This window comes from Pantherophis guttatus, chromosome 1 (genome assembly GCF_059756535.1).
Source record: "Pantherophis guttatus breed Tessera chromosome 1, ASM5975653v1, whole genome shotgun sequence".
Lineage (NCBI taxonomy): Eukaryota > Metazoa > Chordata > Lepidosauria > Squamata > Colubridae > Pantherophis > Pantherophis guttatus.
The window spans coordinates 203,151,313-203,172,354 of NC_142063.1; the positions used below are offsets into that span (position 1 = coordinate 203,151,313).

Consider the following 21,042-nt stretch of genomic DNA (forward strand, 5'->3'; position numbering starts at 1 on the left):
GTTTTAAAGAAGTAATGGCGTATAGATTTCTTGAATCATGATTATAAACAGTCTTCAATTTATGACCTTTTAATGACAGTTCAAAGTTATGGCCTTGTAAAATGACTTACAACCTGTATTCATGCTTACAACCATCACTCTTGGCCATATGATTACAACTGGAGCACTTGGCAACATTCATCTTATGACTAGTTCATCACTGTCACATGATTGCAATTTACCAACTTTTACCAATTTCCAGCAAAAACTCCATTGGGGAAGCTTTTTTATTGAAAGCTCTTTCTGCAGTATATTCTTGATGTTTCTGTAATATTTCATCACTAACATCTGTGCTATGTAATTTTAACTGATCTGTAAATACTTGTAACTTTCTTGTCATACTTTCCCTGGATCCATTGTTAGAATTTGAAAAAATGCACATTTTCTAGTTGAATACAGGTACCAAGCTGAGGAATAAGTTATATGTTTTCTGAATGTGCAGTTGCATATGCAGATATTTCAAGAACTAGGTAGATGTTGTTTGGATTCAGTGGTTAGTTTTAATTTATCAATTACATTTTATTTGAGTTCAATTTCTCCTATTTAAAAGTTAAGTTCAACATGACTATTTGCATATTCACTGCAAACATAAGAATGCAACTGATCTTCCCTTAATTATTCCTTTTTAACACATTTGTAATGGTTCATCAAATATTTTTTGAAAATACTCTTATCACTGGTCATTGTCTTTCCCTCATATGATCATCAAAGGGGTGTTAATTAGGGGATATCTTTTTGTTTGCTTTTGTAAGTTTATGCCCCTTTCTATTCTCATTTGTGCAAACACTAGCTTTTTCTTCTAATTTCTTTACAATTTTTATTGTCCTTTTAAATTCCTTGCATCTTTTTGGATTTGTTTTCTCTTCTGTCATCTATGAGGTGCTTTGTAGCTAAGGCATTATCTTGTAGTTTACAACTGAAAGTTGTTTCGTTTAGTTTGGAGAAGTTGGACTCTCACTTCTCCATTTCAAGTTGCTGACAAGAAAGGGCTCTGGTGGCTGCATAGGAAGGCCAGTATACAATTTGTTGCTATTGAATGGTTTATCCAATCTAAAGCTTTTACTGCCAGTTACTCTGAGAAGGATTTTTGAAGAAAAAACACTCTGGTGCTTGTATTTAGATTATCAATGTTATTTCATGAAGCTTGTATTTTAGAATATAAAGTGTAAATATTCTACAGCCTGCCTCTTGGCAGACTATGGACTATATCATTAGAAATTCATTATTTGGGTTGAACGGTATCGTTGGTTTATCTAGTTTTGCTACATGTTGCAGAAATCCAATTGAAGGCATTTCTCCTTCAGTGACTGCTTTGTGTATGTATTCCATTCCAGAAGTCACCTCTACTAAAGAGATTTGCATACATTGTAGGGCTGTGCAGTGGTTTGGAACTGAATCTAAAAAGGTGCTTTAAAACATATGAGGTAGTGGATATGCAGCTCCATAAAAATGATATGTCTTCCTTGGAACACATGACTCATTTTTGCTCATTTTCTTTTAGGAATCGCTATTCAAGAGAATATCAGTTCTTTTCAAAGAAAGGATTATTGTACAATTGTAATTGCTACTTTTATAAATAATAAGTGAAACTGGACCTGTTTTGATTGCTTACCATGTAAGAGATTTATATAGTATGTGAAATGTTTGGTTTGTATTACTAATGCTATAGTAGATAACACCTAATATCTAAATGCTATCTTACTTCATTTTAAATTATCTATAACTATTTGGGCTATTCCTGGAATTACAGAATTTAAAAAATGTTGAATTAAATACGTTATAGGTACGCCTTGACTTATGACCATTATGATGGCCCAAAATTACTATGACCTCAGAAAGGGTGCCTTACCTCCTGCCCATTGCAAAACATTATGCTTGCACGGCTCACTGTTCTGTGATCATGATCAGGGTGCTTGGCACACTTGTTGGCAGCTTTCACTTACAACCAGTTTCGTTTATTTGCTAAATATATTTGCTGCCCATCTTGTTGTGGAACTTATTATTTTTAATTAATTATTTTAATTATTTTAATAATTCAACGCAGCAAATATATCCAACACACCTTCCTTCCTCCCCCTATTTTCCCCACAACAAGCAACCCTGTGAGGTGAACTGGGCAGAGAGAGTGACTGGCCCATGGTCACCCAGCTGGCTTTCATGGTGAAGGTGGGATTTGAACTCACTCTTGAGATAGCCCAATGCCTTAACCACTAGACCAAACTGGCTCTCATTAAACCAGTTGCTGAGTGCCTTGAGATCATATGATTGCCATTTGCAATCTTCTCTACCAACCTCCCAAGAAAGTCAATGGGGAAGCTGGCAGGGAACGTTGGAAACTGCCAATACCTGCCAAGAGGACTCCCTCTGATATTGGCTGAAATCCCCCCCAGGCAGCTCTTTCACTTAACTGTATACTTAACAACCATAACTGGAAGTGCAGGGATTGTGGTGATTAAGTGAAGCAATGGCATAATATCTTAATTGTTTCGCTCTGACTGTGATTTCAATCCCAATTAGGGTAAATTGAGGACTACCTTATAGTTTATATAAAAAGCTTATAGATAGTTAGGTGTGGATCTGAAATCCTGGAATGAGTATGGAAATCTAATAGGAATTATTATACCGCTACATCCATGCCAATCTTGCCTCTAAAGCATCTGCAGCAGTAGAATACAAAGAATGTTTTCCATTCACATTGCATAACTGAACTTGGTAACACTATTACTTTTCCCACTAACTTCTCTTTGGATATAGTTTTTATATGCTTGACTTGAATAAGGCAGTGGTTTTCAATCTGGTTCGCAAACCCTTGGGGGGCTGTGATGTCATAAGGGGTCCGTGAAGGCGAAAATATTGTGATTTAAATCTTGAGTTAAGTCTTGGTGGTTCAGGGCCACGGATTTAAAGGGGATCCATGGTGAAGAAAAGATTGAGAACCATTGGAATAGGGAATTTCTTTCGAAAGTGAAGTAACTATTTGCCTGATTTTATTTAGTTAACCTTGATATAAGCAACTAAAAAAATCTTGAATGCAGTACACATAAATTTCTATACTAGGCAATATCATTTTTATTGTTTAAATCAAGTAGCCTATTCTTCAATAATGAATGCTCCCATATTTCCATAAATTCTTCTTTGACAGGCCTCTGCCTGTTTTGCAAATCGGTTCTCAAATCTTTGGTTGAAGTTCAACATTACATGAATGAACATTTCTGTGTATTATGAAACTTTCTTTACCCTTACCCATTATGCCTCGTGTTGTGCTAAGTTGGGGGAACTCTAGGGAGTTAGGGAGAGAATAATTGCCTCTCCCACTTACATGAGTGGAATAACTTCTGCTCACAGAAAAATACAATTTCTTTCCATTTTCTGTGCTGACTTTTTATCTCAGGCCCTCCTAAAAGGCCAGTAACACGTTTTTGTTTGTTTCTTAATAGGCCTTTGGAAATATCTAGTAATATACAGAGCTATATCTTATAGGTAGAAAATCCTATTTCTCTATTTTCACTCCGATTTCTACTTGAGGCAAAATGGAAAATATTCTGAGTCTTAATTGGCAATGGTAAAATAATTCTTAAACTTGGCATATTGACTTTTAGTTTCTTTATATGCCTCATATTTTAAGACAAGTCAATATAATTCTTACAACCTTTTATGGAGACTGATTACATAGCCTACTTTTTTTCAGTTCCTCATACAGTTTCACCCTATAATCATAATAAAAGATGAGAAATAAAAACAGTTGAACCATAAAGAAATTATGAACCAGTTGAACCATAAAATTATCCCGATTTGGGGAATGTTGCTGTTGTCATTTTTCTCCCTCACCAACTTATTGGGGTATCCCTTTTGAGTATTCCATTTTTAAGACTTCTCTGATATCTCCTTTTTTCTTTGTAGGTTTACATCGATTTCATATAAGCCTGGGCAGTTGCAGCTTGTGTGGAAACCAGGCTATGCAGTGAAACCATCTGCTGGGCAGCCCAACTCTGTCAGGAGGTACTCTTCAGATGCTCCTGGATCTGACAATTGTCCAAATCCTTCAAAAATTGACTAAAATCAGAGGTGTAGTTATGTGTGTGTTTTAAGTAATATAACCAAACTTATAAAATTGATGGATTTTTTTTAAAAAAATCAATTCAGAAGATATTTTATCTTGAACTCTTGAAACACACAAATAGTAAAGGTCTTTTCTAAAAAGATGATCATTGAGTCAAACTGAAACCTATTTTTCAACCAAAAATTGCTTATTCTATGCCTTTGTGTTTAAAGATTTCATCCCTGTAATTTGAGTCAACCTTCTTATGCTACATCGTAGCACCTGTTTCTCTAATGTCAAGACTCTGCTTAGGAAATGTTGCACTAGCAGACAACTGGAAATATCTGTAGAGAGGCTTTTCTCATCACCAATCTCCTCTCTTTGACTATTTAAGAATTAGGAACTTGGATCAATTAATGCTACTTATTATCTTTGTCAGTGACAAGATGTCAGATGGAGTCAGAAAAATTAACTCAAATGGCTATTAAAGAATAAACATTCCATTAACCTTTACATTGTAGATGTAACTGGAAAGATGAGCAGTTTCTCTGCTGCTGCTGCTAGGAAGTTTCTAGCTACATAGTCCATACATGCACTGAAAAAAGATCACCAGACTTTCTACTGGTCTTTAAAAAGGCTAGACTCATCTGCTAGGGTTTTGGCACCTGCTAATCTGGGAGCAATTTATTTGCCCTAAGCAAGTGGTTAAACTTTAAAATATTTTTCAAATATTTTAAATAAGTCTTATTCCTAAACTATGGTCAACATTACTTAGTATGCGATTCCAACATTGTACACAGACGGAAATCTTATGTTCAGTCAAGTGTCATAGATTATATTTGTCACTTGACATTTGTCCATTCCTTCTTTTCTATGTCCATCGACATCTCTCTGCTTGCAATATTTTGACTATTCTTCTGTATTACAGTTGTATTAGTACTTTTCAATTTACTCCCCACATCCATTTACCTTAACAAAAAATAACTGGGTATTAGTAAAACATCTTTTTACAATAGATACCAATTGTACCTGCATCTGTTTTATCCAACAATAAACAATTGCTTCCAGCAGCATTTTAATGCTGTATTTTTAAGTAGTCCATGTAATACTTCTTTGCATGTCATATAATTGTCTGTTTATATGACTTAGCAACCTGCTACAGTAGGTGTTACTATCAAAATTTGTTGATTTGCTTACCAATAAAACCTGGTAAATGTTTTGTACACTTTGTAAGTATTTGCCTAATGTATTCTTTTCTTGCTGAATGAGACAATTGCAAAATATGTTCACTTGAAATGTCATTATCCTCCACTCTGTTTCTGGCCTTTCCTCAGACTATTGTTCTCTAGCAAGAATGGGTGTTACAATTTTAGAGTTAAGTGAGATTTTCAAAAGTACAATGAGGCCTCAGTTGTTTTAGGGGAATTCATAAAATTAGCATTTTGAGATACTTTAGAAAATTCTCATGAACTCTTCTTCAAAAGCCATTGTTTTGATAATTACTTTTGGTATAGGAACAACAGCATAAATAAAAGCCTACTAAATGAAAGTACTAGCTATGTATTATGGAGTTCTAGAAGTTAACTGCATATCCTTCAACAGTTAGGTTTATTAGAATAGTGCAGAGAATTTCTCTTCTTCAAACAAAACTTCTGTTTCACAATCAGGTGTCAGTGAAGTCTGGGCCTGATTTGAGTTTATGTAGCATAGGCTATTAGTTTATGTTTGAGACTGTCTTTGGAGCTTCCAAAGCCTAATATTCTTTCAAAATTCTCAAATCAGTTACTCAAATTTTGAACAAAAAATACTTGGTCTCATTAAGGTTCATTAAGTACTCAGCTATTCTTAATGTTTCATCTTTCACCAATGTTATAAGTCATAGTTTTTAACAAATGTGAATTATTTTTCTTGGTTCCATAGCTGGTATATTGTGGTCTTTTTTCCTGGAATCTAAAGCAGTTAAGATGTATGCACCCTGCAATGTAAATATGAATGCTTGAAAATAAGTATATTTACTGGCAAAATTTGGTGCTTATTCGGGGGGAGGGGATTCAATTTCTTATCAGAAGATTAATGATCCAATTTTTGAGGTTCCATAGGGAAATCCATGCAAGATCTTAAATTGTTTTTAGATCAACATGATGCATACATTTTAAAACTGCATCTGCATAAAGGATTTTATGACTAAAACTGCTTGTTTTTCTACAGACTTGTTTGGTGTTTCTCAGCTTGAAGAAGATCTACGATCATTATTGATCCCTTTCTTGGCGTAAAATTATTGAAGTGACGTTTGCCTAGCTTTCTAGAGTGAGCTTTCTTTTCAGACATCTCTAAAGTTTGATTCATAATAGACAAGCTTATAGTTCAGCAATGTCCAAGTCATTCCACCAGGCATCTCTAAATAGGGATCCCCAAGGTCATGGACGTGACCTCTCTGCAGGAATAGGCCTTCTTGCTGCTGCTACCCAATCTTTAAATGTGCCAGCATCTCTTGGAAGGATGAACCAGGGTACTGCACGCCTTGCTAGCTTAATGAATCTTGGAATGAGTTCTTCATTGAATCAACAAGGATCTCATAGTGCACTGTCTTCTGCTAGTGCATCTTCCCATGCCTTACAGTCTATATTTAACATTGGAAATAGAGGCCCACTCTCTCTGTCTTCTCAGCACCGTGGAGATGCAGAGCAGGCCACTAATATTCTGGCCAGCCTTGGTCTGTCTACTAGAGACTTAGATGAACTGAGTCGTTATCCTGAGGACAAGATCACTCCTGAAAACTTGCCTCAAATACTTCTGCAACTTAAAAGAAGGAGAGCTGAAGAAGGTCCATCACTGAGTTATGCTAGAGATGGCAGATCAGCTGCACGGGAGCCACCATACAGAGTTCCTAGGGATGATTGGGAAGAGAAAAGGCATTTTAGAAGAGATAGCTTTGATGATGGTGGTTCTAGTCTCAACCGAGTGGTTGATTATGATCATGGAAGTCGTTCTCAAGAATCTGTATATTATGACAGAATGGATTATGAAGATGACAGATTAAGAGATGGAGAAAGGTGTAGGGATGACTCTTATTATGGCGAAACTTCGCATAAATATCGTAAATTTGACAGTGAGTATGACAGACTGAGTCGTGCCCCTGAGAGATCTCTCTTTGAGAAAAAAAGAGGTGCTCCACCAGATAGCAATATTGAAGACTTCCATGGACTCTTACCGAAGGGCTATCCCCATCTGTGCTCTATCTGTGATATGCCTGTTCATTCTAATAAGGTGAGTTCAGCACCAGATGCTTGTTTTTCTTTACTTTGTAGTCCCTATTGCTTGTTTCTTTGCCTCAATTTCTGTGTTCTAAATACTTATACAAAGGTCTCAAAAGAATTTTAAGTGACAAAGCCACTTAATTTTGGGGCATCATTAGCAAATCATGAAACCAGGACTTAAATATATTTTCTCACCTATATTGCTTAAATCCAGGCCATCTAGTCTACTTACATTTTGCATCTACATAATCTCTCTACTTGGTTTGGGGTAGCTTTTCATTTTGTTTTGCAGTTATTCAGAGGCTAGATTCAACATTTCTTCCCATCTGTCTTGATTGCTAATTGGTTCTGATTAAGATACTGTCCTTGCACATTCAGTTTTTTTCTTCTTGTCCATAGCCTGAGAAAATACTTTAATGGAGGGTCCTGGAACAAATTTGTAGGGTGATAGATAGCATTTTTAAACTAATTCATTCTTTTTAAGATTCACTTTAAAAACTATTTTCATGCTATGGCTGAAACTTCTCATTTTTTCCTTCCTTTTCACAACCTTCTTATATACTTTAGGCTCACTTTTTATTACACATATTGCATCTATCCCTTTTTAGAAAAGTAAACAGATTACTGCTGTACAGTATATCATGTTCTTATTGGCAGTGTCTGTTTAGAATAGATCTTTTAAAAAGTTTTGATCAAACATCGTTCTTATGTTTAGAATGTAGGTCTGAAACCAAACAGCAAGTGTGGCTTATTCATATTTCCTAATTGTTTTACAAACAGGTCCTCTGTTAGTTTGGCAATGGGAAACTAAAGTTGAATATTATTACTGTTGTTACATTTTTTTCTTTTCAAAGCATATTGTCAGAAATCCAGGTAAGAGTGCACATTGTGTGCTTAAAATGATATCCTTGGGTATTACTAACACTTTCTTCACTGTTGTCCTTCCTCTTCAAAAAATACCTTGGTGTATGTAAAATCGTTTTCAGACTAGTGAAAAATGAAATATTGTCTGTTCATCTGAAAATTCTCCACTTGATTCTTCTACATCTGAAACTTTTTTTCTTACCTTAATATAATATCTTTGCGAGCCTCTGTGATCACAATATGTTTTAGTAATATAGAGGAGTCGTTGCCAACCGTAATTGTACTTATGCCAGATGTAGCTTTCTTTGCTAACGCAGACTGATCAGTTTCACACATTTTGGCCCACAGTTCAAAGCCCATTTTACTTGAACAATACTGTTCTGTGCAAGGCAAGATCTCTGATCTACACACTGCCTTGCAAGTTAATGCATTATTGGCTGAATCCCATGAAGCAGGATGCACATCATCCCAACCAAATGTGTATGCAGTCTGTTGTGACACACTTGGGATCTTACTCTTTTTTGTGTGTGTTTTACATAGTGTTGCTTATCCCATAAGGAAATACCATGATGGATGTGTGCCTGCATAGATACCATTGAGGTCAATCTCAAATTCACCAGGTTTCTAAAAATCAGTTATATAAAACATTAGCAATAGGACAGTTCATAATAATGATGATTATATAGTTGTCTCCTGCACTAAAATCCTGTTGTATTGCTCTAAATAGAACCTCTTGCTTCCTTCAGTTTATTAAAATGTCACTTTATTTGAAATATTAAGTATGCTGACTTGATACATTCAGCATTTTCAACTATTAATTTTTGGCTGAAGTTTAAAGCGTTTACAGTTTTGATTAAAACAAACATCTTAATTGAAAGATGTCATTATAGCTTGTAAGAAAAAAGACCCAGCTAAAAAAAACCTATAGAATTCACATGCAATTGAAAGAAATCTAGTCTCCTTTTTTTTCCTCCTTAAATGTTTCTAGTGCAGCTTCAGATTAAAACAAGCTGTGCAAGGAACATAATAAATTATTGAAAGTATTATACAAAATCTATTATCTTACTTCACTGTGTTGTTTACTGTAATTTGTGATTTTTACTAATGTTTATTAAGAAAATATCAAAGGCATATTGATATTTCCCCATTATCCAGGACAACCTTTCCTGACTATTAATAAACTTCAAAACCAGTGGCCAGGGTGGTTAAATGTTTCTTTGTAACCTTAATCAGATAATCTCATCTTTGTATTGGTTTAAGGACAGTATTTTTAAATTGTATATTTACTGTGCTTGGATAGCTCGCAAGCATTTATAGTCTAGCCATATCAATTTTTCCTTCTGTTCTGATATTTTAAGGATTCTAGATGTATAATACCTTTGCCCTGTAAAAATATGATTAGAAACAAGGAACTAATTAATCTGTTCAAAATTTTAGATAATTTGATTTTGAAAGCATCCCACCTCTTGGCTCAATGTATGCGATCCAAAAATATTCGAGCAGCCCAGCAAAGACTTTATTGAAAGATAATTTATGATTCATAATACTAGACTACATTTTAACCATAGTAATATAGTTTGACAATAAAAATAAAATTAATATTTGATTCTAAAATTGTTCATTCAGCTCCACTTAATATACTGAATATTTTGAGTTGGTCAAGGTAAGTGTAATTCATAACAGGTACTTTAGAGCTATAAAAGAGACTTTAAAACTAATAAAAGAGAATTATTTGTAGTTTAGGGTTGAAATGAGGGGTCCCTGGTGCTCTCTGAGCTTGGTTGTTTTCTTGCAGGCATTTCATTACCCAAACTAGGTAAAATCATCAGTACTAGTACTAGTGCTCAGAGAGCATCAAGGATCCCTCAGGCTTTAAAATTATTCGGGTTTACTTAATTTTATTTCTGATTAGGAAGATAGGATGGAAAAATCAATTATGTTCTTGCAAATTCACACACAAAAATTATCTCCACATTTTTTAGCTACATATAGCAAAAGTAATTTTTAGGATTTGCACAAGAATGCATTAGAAGAACAGTTTTAAAAAAAACCAAGGAAGATCTCTTCTTGGATTCCTCTGATTTGAGAGTGAAAATGTTCATTCTGTGATGTGTGCTGGAACTGGTACTATTAGGAAGAACACCTTATTTCAAAAGGTAGAGGAACCTTTGAGTCTAGCTTTATTTCTGACTACATGGATGCAGCCGTGTAGTTTTCTTGGTAACAGTAAGGAGGAAGTTTGCCATTGGCGGCTTCTGACATGCTTTTCAAGCTCAGGATTTAGCCTGTAGATCTGATATATCCCATGGCTTATCATTTGGCTAAAACAATTTTTAAATTAAAATAAGGTTGAGATTCTCTGGATTATAATTCTGCGGTTGGTCCCAGTTCTGTGCTTGTGGCAGCGCTCAGTAATTTACTTTAAAACAGTAGCTTTGCAATTGTGAGGACAACGTTGAAAACTAATAAAAATAGTTATTCTGCAAAGGTAAGGTGAAATGGAACTATTTGGTTTTATTTTTTCTTTTATACTGACATTAATTTTTGGAGCCAGTAATACGAAGAAAAATTGTAAAGTGAATTGATTTTATGTAGGTGTTAAAACAAATTTAGAAAACAAGCTAGAGCTAATTGCAGATAACAGCTAGTGTTTAATATTCTTAATATTAAAACCAATAATTGAACTTTAGGGATGTAACTACAATCTTTGTCCTATCCTGGGTCCCTTGGCTGGGACGATGTGTGCACTGGCCATTATCATGAAGGGTTGACTTTTAGATGACTGCTGTTTTTGGTAAATTACGATTTAAAAAGGATCAAACAGAACCTGTTTTCTCTTTTTTGCCTCCCATTATCTTGAGGTGCAAATTGTTCTATTTCGTTGAAGGATAGGTTGCTGGATGTGATTAGCAGAGCTGTACATATAATGTACATTTAGAATTTGGTTTAGTATTTTTTTCTTCTACAAAACTTAGAATATTAAACTTACAAGCTATTGTGTACGTAGCAATAGAAAACATTTTTCTAATGCAATAAGAAAATGTTTACCAATATCACTAGCTACTGTATTGTCCTGAACTCCCCATACAAGCTCCTCTTGAGAAATCCTCTCACAACCAAGATAAGATATTACATGGCAAGCTACAGCTGATACAGAACTAGTAATGCTTTGCTGTTGTATTTTACATAATGCAGAAGTATTTTGCACTAGGCCCAGTTGAATATCTTGAAATAACTTGAAATTGGAATATAAACAAAAGGTACATAAAATGCATGTTTCATCTCTTGGAAACACTTGAACTTAAATTGTTTCATGATAAATTACTGTGCAGTACACGAAACTCAAAATAGATTTTTGTTTGAATGTCAGTTTCTGTACCTTTTTGATGATAGCATAAGTAAAGGCAAAACGTTCTGTACGTGTTTACATAGTATTCTAGATGCTGTTTCTGATCATCGCAACTTTGTACTTCTGCAGGAGTGGAATCAACATATCAATGGAGCAAGTCATAGTCGACGTTGTCAACTTCTCCTTGAAATGTAGGCATTTGAACATTTTTTTTCATAATTGTACTATTTTGCTTGAAAATGAAGAATTTACTTTAAAACTTAATATAATCTTGGATTGTATTATAATAATAGGCTTTTTTTAATTGATTGCTTGCACACAGATTCGAAAGTTGCTACTTTTTATATTTAATGGGGCCTTTTTGACCACATTTTTGATGTGTTTAACTGTTTGATCTGAACCTTCTGCAAATCTGCTGAATTGCATGACCACAGTATTATGACTTCTGCCCCCCCCCCAAAAAAAACAACAACCCTGGTCTCCACTGATTCAATAAATCTTCATATTTTGTTTCAACCTAACAACTGCTGTTGATATAAATAAGAATTTTCTATTATGACTATAAATTAAAATGTACGGAAGCTTTCAAAATGCATGTAGTAGAATCTAGAATTTAAAGTAATATGTATAGAAAAAATGCATTGCATTGTTAATTCAAAATCCAGTATTTTTTAGATTACTGAGAACATTGGTGTTGGCTCTGAAACTGTAATGATCAATTTATGCTTATTTATACATTTAAAATCTTGGGCCTCAGATCCAAAATACAATACATTGTATTTCTAGCCCCAGCAGTTACGTTCCAGAGAGTGATTTGTCTGACTTTTTTTTTTTTTTTTAAGATACCCTGAATGGAACCCTGATAACGACACTGGACATGGATTGTAAGTAAAGCTTGCTTTCTCCCATTTAAAAAAAATGGCACAAGAGAAATCAAAGGGGAAAAACGTTACTTCCAAATTATCTATCAGTTGCATTTTTCTTCATTCCCTTTTGTCCTACTGTTCTGCCCCAGCTCCAGATTCCCAAGGATTGTGACACACAATTTTCCAAAACAAAACACTCTCTTTTGTGTTTGTCTTTTAGGGGTGATCCCTTTATGTTGCAGTCAACAAATCCAGCCCCAGGAATTTTGGGGCCACCTCCACCTCCATTCCATCTGGGAGGGCCACCTGTTGGGTCAAGAGGTAATAAGATTAAATCAATTTCTGACAGGACTATATATCAGGTTGTAATTATGCAGTGAAGTCAAATCATCAATAGTAGAGCTTTTTAAATTAAAAAAGCTGACTATGAATGTCAAATGGATGTTCAGTATGCATCCTAAAAACATTATTACCTGACATTTGCAGTAGTACTATTTGATCATATTACATAAATAGTATATGAAATTGAAGTGTGATTGAGTGGATATTGAGTTATATTTCTTGATATGCTAAAATTTCAGATATATTTTAAGTCAAACTGTTGTTCTGCATTATCATATGTCACAAAGTCAACACTCTTCTAATAACTATTTTTTCTTGCACTACATTGATAGCTGGAAATGGAAACATGCAAGGACCTAGACACATGCAGAAAGGCAGAGTGGTTAGTATTCAATTCTCTGTAAAATTAATGTACATTTCCATTTAAAGTTTTTATTCAACAATTACTTTTACTTGAAATGAGTATCTGCTTTTTATGAAAGAGGTTATCCACTATTTGGATTATATATACCTTTTCAAACCATATGTTTACAAGTTTAAGTTATCACATAAAACTACAGATCGTCCTCTATCTACAACTACAATCTGGACCAGAACTTTGATCACTAAGTGATGCAGTTAAGAGAGTCATCACATAACTGGATCCAATTTTGTGATCATTTTATTGCAGTCATTAAGAGAATCACATTAAAGAAATCTATTTTCCATTGATTTTGCTTGGTGGAAGCCAGCTAGTAAGATCACAAATCACAATTACATGCCCGCAGGGCCCTGCAGCTGTAATACATGTGAGCTGGTTGCCAAGCATCTAAATTGTCACATCACTGCAGGAACACTGATGGTCATAAGTACAAGAACCAGTCATAACTTTGAGTCATTACTAATGGCTGTAAAAGTCAAGGGCTACCAATAATACCATGTTTGATGGAAGGCTGTTCATCATGTGAAACTCCAGCCTAATTTGCCTAGATAACAGACTGACTTAGCTGCATGTATCTGCTCTTGTGGGCAAGGTAAATTGGTATCCACATCCTGTGTCTCTTCAAGATACTATGCCCATATACTGGTAGTTACTAATGAGTGCATTTGCAAAGCTGGTTTATGAGGATATGCTTGCAAACTGAGTAACTTTTGTTCCATTGTTTTTATTGACTTGCTTGTTACAAAATTGATTAAAATTTGCTTCTGAACTAAGATTAGAAAGTTCATTTCTGTGTTCATTTTACTGAATCTGTTGGTTATTACTGCTTGCAATTAACAGGAGACAAGTAGAGTTGTGCATATCATGGACTTTCAGAGAGGGAAAAACCTGAGATATCAACTACTACAGCTTGTTAAACCGTTTGGAATCATCACAAATCATCTCATACTAAACAAAATTAATGAAGTAAGTATTAATCCTTTTATATGATAGAATATTTTAACAGCAACGCTTTTTATTGGTCATCAGTTTCTTAAGCAATATATAAATTAATTGAAAATACAGGGTTTGACAGCAACAAATGTAACTAAGAGAAGGAAGCATATGTTGAGAAAGACAGATCTGAAGGATACCAGATGTCATTATTTTAAAAAATGTTTGTATACTTGAAAGAAAAGATTTCTCCAGAAGACCAAAACTTTTAATGTATATTTATAGCAGCAAAATAACAATATTAGTACAGTTCTTTTCTTGATTTTTATTCTTGCTCCTGTTTTTTGGAAAAAAAACCCATAAGTTATCTTTGTTTTATTTTAGGCATTTATTGAAATGGCTACCACTGAAGATGCACAAGCTGCAGTAGAATATTATTCAACAGCACCAGCCCTAGTTTTTGGCAAACCTGTAAGAGTCCATTTATCACAAAAATATAAAAGAATAAAGGTAAACCTCAATTTCACATTTCTTTTCTAATGTTTAATCTTTTTATTTTATCTCTCTTCTGATGTTAAGACTTAACATTCAATATTGTGTATTGATGTTCTTAACTCTTCAGGAACCAGAAGGAAAGTCTGATCAGAAATTTGAGCCCCCAAAGCAACAGCTTGGTCGTGTGATCCATCTCAGTAATTTGCCTCATTCAGGCTATTCTGACAATGCTGTACTTAAATTAGCTGAGCCCTATGGAAAAATAAAGAATTATATATTGATGAGAATGAAGAGTCAGGTAATTCTATAAGACTATAAGAATAAGTAACATTACTAATATAAGAATTATAGTAACATAGGTAGAGTTATTTCAATAGAAATATAGAATTTAAAAAAACTTGTATGTAGTGATTGAGCACCTTTTGCCCTCTTTTTGTTGTTGTAATTAGTTTTTCATCCCTGACATGCTTCATGTGCATACGAAAATCTAACCTGTCCACCAGAATTATGTATTCATCTGCTTTATCTTTACTACAAGGTATTATAATTGATTTATGATAAAAAGTTACCTAGCTTTGTTCCCTCAAAAGATCAGTCATTAAAAAAATGTGAATTGAACTCTTGCATAATTTTTTCTATAGGCTTTTATAGAAATGGAGACAAGAGAAGATGCTGTTGCCATGATGGAGCACTGTTCCAACAAAGCTCTTTGGTTCCAGGGCAGATGTGTTAAAGTCGATTTATCTGAAAAATACAAGAGATTAATATTACGAGTAAGTACTTGAGTTGGCATAAATTTGGGTTCTTAAGTTGAGTTCAGTAAGTAATACAAAGAGTTTGATGTACATAGTTGTTTAATGTGCATAGTGAAATAGGAATATGATTGGCTATTACTAATATTTGAAGTTGAATGAGAGACTTGTGTTCAGGTTTGGAAACACAACATGAGAGCAGAATTTTTTCCCCCATTCCACTTTCTAAATTTTGACAAAGAGACTAATTCCTTCCAGAGGAAAAGCCTATGTTAATGGCTTGCAGATCCTGATTAGGTAGATCTATAACAAGATTGAGAATTGCTAGTGATAATATATTGAAATACCTGGGTTTTCTATGTACAGTGGAGCATATTTGTACTATTTATACTATTGCTAAAGTTTTGTTTCCACTTCTTAATTTGAAATATTGTTTCAGATTCCTAACAAAGGAATGGAATTGTTGAAGAAAGATAAACCAAGGTAAAATCCTTCAGTTAATTAATTCGCTTCAAAATACAAAATGTCATAGATAATATATGTTCTGATGTCATAGATAATACATGTTCTTTTCCCTACAATATAGAAAAAGAGGAATCTCTCCAGATAGCAAAGACTCTGGAAGTGAAAAGAAATGTAAGACAGATGATTGTGAGAAAGCTGAAAACAACAGTACTGAAGGCAAAGATGATGAGAGAGAGGAGTCAGAGAGGTTAGATACAAAAGATGGTGGACAAGGAGATCAAGAGGAATCAAATTTACTGCTTGAATCTGAAGATGAATTGCTAGTAGATGATGAGGAAGCAGCAGCATTACTGGAAAGTGGCAGCTCAGCAGCAGATGAGACCGATGTTGCTAACTTGGCTGACACAACTGCTGAAGAAAAAGAGGCAGGCGAAGATGATGCTGCTGCAAATCCTGAAGACAATGCTGCAGCTACTTCAACTGCGAAAAAACTCAAAAAGGTAACATTACTAAAAGAAAAAAAAATAGTGTGTTTTAACCAAGAATAGTTTTCTTCTTGTGTTTTTTGCAAGTCAGAAAGTCGGAGTTTGGGAAAGAAAAGTTTTGAATTGGATGCATACAAACAATTTGCTTCCTTGGCAATTGATTGTAAATCTGCATTGGCTGTTGCTGTTACTGCATGACACCAATAAAGGAGAATATTTGTAGCTCAGGGTTGAAAGGAGGGGTCCTTGGTGCTCTCTGAGATTGGTTTTTTTATTGCAGACATTTCATTATCCAAACTAGGTAACATCATCAGTGCTAGTAAGGTGTGGGGTTTGCTTTATATTTTAGTGGCTTCCCCTGAACTTTAAAGTAGTTCAGTAAACATAGTACATAAAGAATTTGAGTATCCTACCTCTAGCAAACAAGCAGCATCTGAAAAAATTAATATAATATTTTTGCAAAACAGTTGTTTTTGGAACTGAGCTTAAGCAAAAAAAAATATTTTGAGATAATTATAAACCTTGAATGCTTTCTGTATGAGAGAGAGTAAAAAAATTTAAAAAATGGAAATTTCATGCTAAGAAAGGATTGACCCAAAAATATTTTCCCTTCTGGCATGCAAGAGTTATTAATTTCTTTCTGGGTACAGTTTTAAATCCTTGTACTGGTAGTCCTCAAAGGACCATAATTGAGGCCAAAATTTATGTTGCTAAATGAGACATTTGTTAAGTGAGTTTTGCCCCATTTTACGACTTTTCTTGCTACAGTTCTTAAGTGAATCATTGCAGTTAAATTAATAACCTTGTTAAGTGAATCCAACTTCCCCATTAATATTTGTTTGTCAGAAGGTCACAAAAGGTGTTCACATGATCTGGGGACACTGCAACCGTAATAAATATGAACCAGTTGTCAAGCATCTAAATCTTGATCACATGACTATGAGGATGCTGCAATGGTCATAAGTCACTTTTTTCAGTGACGTAACTGAACAGTCACTAAAAGTACAGTTGTAAGTCAAGGACTACCTGTATTGACATCTTCAATTGCCTCGTTTATAATTTGATATCTATATATTTTAAGAACTATCTACTTCAATCAATGTAGGTCTGATTAAAAAAACTACTTAAAATCTCATTTTCTGAAATAATTTTGAGGGTGGCATGGTGAAGTGAGAAAGTGACGCCTTTCAATGGAAGTCCTGGTATGGATGGAGATCAGGCTGTTTTTCCCTCATTGATGGTTTTCCAGAAAATGTTAAAAACTAAAGTGTTTCAAAGGGCCTTCTATATATGATGCCATTTTGTTTTCTTGTTACTTTATGTGGGTTTTTTTTTCTTTTTTGCACAAATGATATTGTGATTCACGTTGGTTTTAAAAGGAGGAATACCTTGTTTCAACAGCGACATGCAGGTAGTTTTCCAAGAAGCATGAAAGGCTTTGTCACTCTCGATGAAGTTGGTGATGAGGAAGATGCAGATCACCAGAAACAATATAAAGCTGGCCTAATGAAATTGGCTGCAAAAACTGAGGACAATTCAGCTGAAACTAATACAGAAGAAATGGAGCAGGAAGATGAGACATTTGAAAATGGCACTAAAACAGAGAACTTAAAGTTGGAATCATCTGAAGGGGCAACCAGCACAATGACAGATGAAAAAGATAACACTACCATGCAAGAAAATAAGACTGTTTATGATGAACATAGAATTGGACCATATCAGCCAAACGTTCCAGTTGGTAAGAATGGTTTTCTTTTGGATAATATATACTGTGCTTGCGCGCGCGCACACATACACACAAGCGAAAATGCTGGATACTTTCTCTCAGAAAGCTAATAGATGCTTGAATATCAATCTTGTAATATATATAAATAATTTTTGTGACCTTTTAAATGTCTAATAGAATAGCTCACCATAAATAAAAATATTTAGATCTGTATATTTAGCTTTTAAAAGGTCATTGATTTACATTCAGAATGTAACTTACTCTGTTCAGTAAAAATGCATTATTGCAACTATCTCCTTCCAGCCCTATGATTCTGTGATATTGACATTCCAAATAGTCTATGTCGAATTTGCACCTTATTTGTGCTCTATATCTAGGTGTGAACTACGTTGTCCCCAGAACTGGATTTTACTGCAAATTGTGTTCCTTGTTCTATACTAACGAAGATTCTGCGAAAAAAGTTCATTGCAGCAGCCTTGCACATTATCAAAAGTTGAAGGTGAGGCAAAATTTATCAAGGTGCCCTTTTCTGTTTCATGCACTTTCTGAGATTAATTTTTTTTAAATAGATAGCATCTAGGAATGTAGAAAAAAAATACTTTTCCAGGAATGAGAAATCTGGAATTCTACTTCTGGAAAACTGCTAGAACGCTCACTGAAATGGCAAAGCAATATGATCTAAAAGAGGAGCAATACATCCAACAATACAATTCATACCTACATATTTAAAAGAAAAGGACAAATTAGAGATCTGATTTATCTATGTTTCTTTTGTATTGCATTTAGTGAAAGTCTCTGCCAAAAAGATAGAATTGTTCACAACGGTTATGAATACAATATTTAAATTCAGTTCAGTCTAAATTGAAATAAGTCACAGTGTTAAGCCTTGGTCATATCAAGTATGTATGTATATATATGTTACTTCAGATGTAATTTTGCTGAGTCAGGTATTACAGTTAAACATGCCTTGTTACTTAACAAATTTTGATTCAAGTCTCTTCTGTGTTACAGAAACATATGGAGAAAATGGCTGAAGATCAGAAACCAAAAAACGAGGCTTAAATGAAAGGGGGGAAAGGCATGCCAATTTAAGGAGAAATGTTTTATTTTTGTTGCTAATCTCAATGCAGTAAAATTGGGAATGCTATACTACATAGATCTTAGTGAAATAGAAGTTTAATTCTGTGATGTGTTTAATGTTATCACAAAATATACATTGTCAGTTCTTTGCTCAAAAATGGGATGATATTCATTTCTGTGCAGATTCAATCTTGAGCTACTGACAGCTGTTTCAGCAATTGAAGACCAGAGAGAATGTCATCCCCATTAAATTTTTCAAGGTTCACATTCAGTTAAATATAAACAGTTACTATTTTTACCTGCAACATTCCACATTCTAATATAAGTCCAACTGATATTGTTCAAGGGACTTGCATTATTTCATTTCACTTTTGAGACTATTTATCAAAATTGTGTGGTTTTTTTTTTTAATGTGGAAATGCTTTTTGTTGATATATTTAGGTAGTGAATAGGAAAAGTGATAGCCAGCTTTCAATAAATCTTGTGTTTTCTCTGAGTCATTGTTTTTCTGTCCTATTTTAATAAGAAGTCAACTCTTGCTCTTCTGACCAGTATTATTTTTCTGGGCTTTTGCTTGCAATTGAATTTAGTACTTTTTCATACATCTTCAGTATAAGCAAAAGCAACATTTGAACCATACATTGTAAATAGTTTTACTTTTTTATGTTTGTACTTCAGCTCTAATCCTAGACCAATTACTAACATAATTGGACATGCTTCAAAGTTTCTTGCCTAGAATTGGAGCATACATCTTGAGATTGGTTTCATCCTAGGATTGTGCTTTTGATGTAACTTCACATAGCTAATATGAGTAGCAGTTTGTGTGTAAAATCTGTTTTATGTTGTTATCACTTAACAGCTTACATATATGTGAATTCAAGTTATTATAGTGTCAAACCAATAAACCAAACCAATCGAGTAAACTAAGCCTCGCTTCTGTTTACAAACAGTTTTGTGTGTTCATTGAATAGATTGAGAAACAATAACAGTTTCCACAAAAAATGACAATGTAATGTGCAGCAAACATGAAGAACCTGTGGTCTTCCAGAATTGCTGCTTCTAATATTACCATTGCTCATACATGCAGGAGTTTCTGGGCCTTGAAATTTTGATATTATAGTTAAATGTTGTATGGTAGTCCTGGTAATTGGGATAAATTTTTTGTCGTTAACAAATGCAGTTGTAAAATGCAGCATTACATGGCCACATTGCTTACTGTTTCAATCCTGGCAGTCCCTGATGTGATCATTACGTGAAAATTGCAGGTCATTAAGTAAACAACTTTTTGTGACTTTCTGCCAGCTTCCAACAAGCAAAGTCAGAGGTGAAGCCAGCAGGAACTTGCAAGTCCTAGGCAGTTTGGAAGCAGGCTGGCAATTAGGTAAATGGGTGCCATGGCCTGGTGTGAGTGTAGCTCCATATTCTGTCACCCCTGCTGTTCCTAATATCTCTTGCCATCTGGTGATGATGATGGGGCACACCAGGCCTGGCCTTTCGCAAAGCTGCAGCTGCCCCATCTCCATAATGCAAAGTTGCAGCCACCTCAGCTCAGATTAGCACTAGCTCCAGCTGAAGCTGTCCTCATCCTGTGCTTCACTGTCCCCAGCTGTCTTTCCCGTTCTTGCTCCTGCCACTGAGAAGGACATAGTCCAGGAGACCTCGCAAGGTTTCGAGAAGGCTGCATGCAACCTTGGGAAGATGGCCTTGTGTGCTCAGCAGCTACCTCATGAAGGGCAATGCTGGGCATCCCTTGTCAGCAGGCGCAAGAGGACAGTGAAGCTCAGTTGGGGGTGTGGAATGCAGGGCAGCTATTTAGTGCAGAGGGCCAAAAGGGCAAAGACATGGACAGGGGGGAACATAAGTGGGGATTGTTGAAGCACATCCCATAAATGCAGCTAGGCAGGCAAGCACCCAAATTTTAATGCCATG

General features: G+C 34.8%; 1 protein-coding gene across 7 annotated transcripts in view; it reads left to right on the forward strand.

Annotated features, from left to right (window-relative positions):
* Nucleotides 1-20,036, forward strand: part of MATR3 (matrin 3) — a 30,529-nt gene extending 10,493 nt beyond the window's left edge. For 3 of the 7 annotated variants that reach the window (XM_087886561.1, XM_087886557.1, XM_034432286.2), the window contains 15 exons: nucleotides 3,940-4,038; nucleotides 6,287-7,345; nucleotides 11,678-11,739; nucleotides 12,391-12,432; nucleotides 12,635-12,735; nucleotides 13,089-13,138; nucleotides 14,018-14,143; nucleotides 14,495-14,620; nucleotides 14,733-14,903; nucleotides 15,247-15,378; nucleotides 15,797-15,840; nucleotides 15,944-16,322; nucleotides 17,709-18,045; nucleotides 18,411-18,532; nucleotides 19,045-20,036. In XM_087886561.1, the coding sequence (XP_087742687.1) occupies nucleotides 6,449-7,345; nucleotides 11,678-11,739; nucleotides 12,391-12,432; nucleotides 12,635-12,735; nucleotides 13,089-13,138; nucleotides 14,018-14,143; nucleotides 14,495-14,620; nucleotides 14,733-14,903; nucleotides 15,247-15,378; nucleotides 15,797-15,840; nucleotides 15,944-16,322; nucleotides 17,709-18,045; nucleotides 18,411-18,532; nucleotides 19,045-19,095 (2,640 nt within the window). In that variant the 5' untranslated portion in view covers nucleotides 3,940-4,038; nucleotides 6,287-6,448 and the 3' untranslated portion in view covers nucleotides 19,096-20,036. Of the gene's footprint in view, nucleotides 1-3,939; nucleotides 4,105-6,286; nucleotides 7,346-11,677; nucleotides 11,740-12,390; nucleotides 12,433-12,634; nucleotides 12,736-13,088; nucleotides 13,139-14,017; nucleotides 14,144-14,494; nucleotides 14,621-14,732; nucleotides 14,904-15,246; nucleotides 15,379-15,796; nucleotides 15,841-15,943; nucleotides 16,323-17,708; nucleotides 18,046-18,410; nucleotides 18,533-19,044 lie in introns of all 7 variants that reach the window. The other 4 variants (XM_087886570.1, XM_034432288.2, XM_087886573.1 and 1 more) reach the window with 2 other exon arrangements.
* Nucleotides 20,037-21,042: the final 1,006 nt, after the last annotated feature.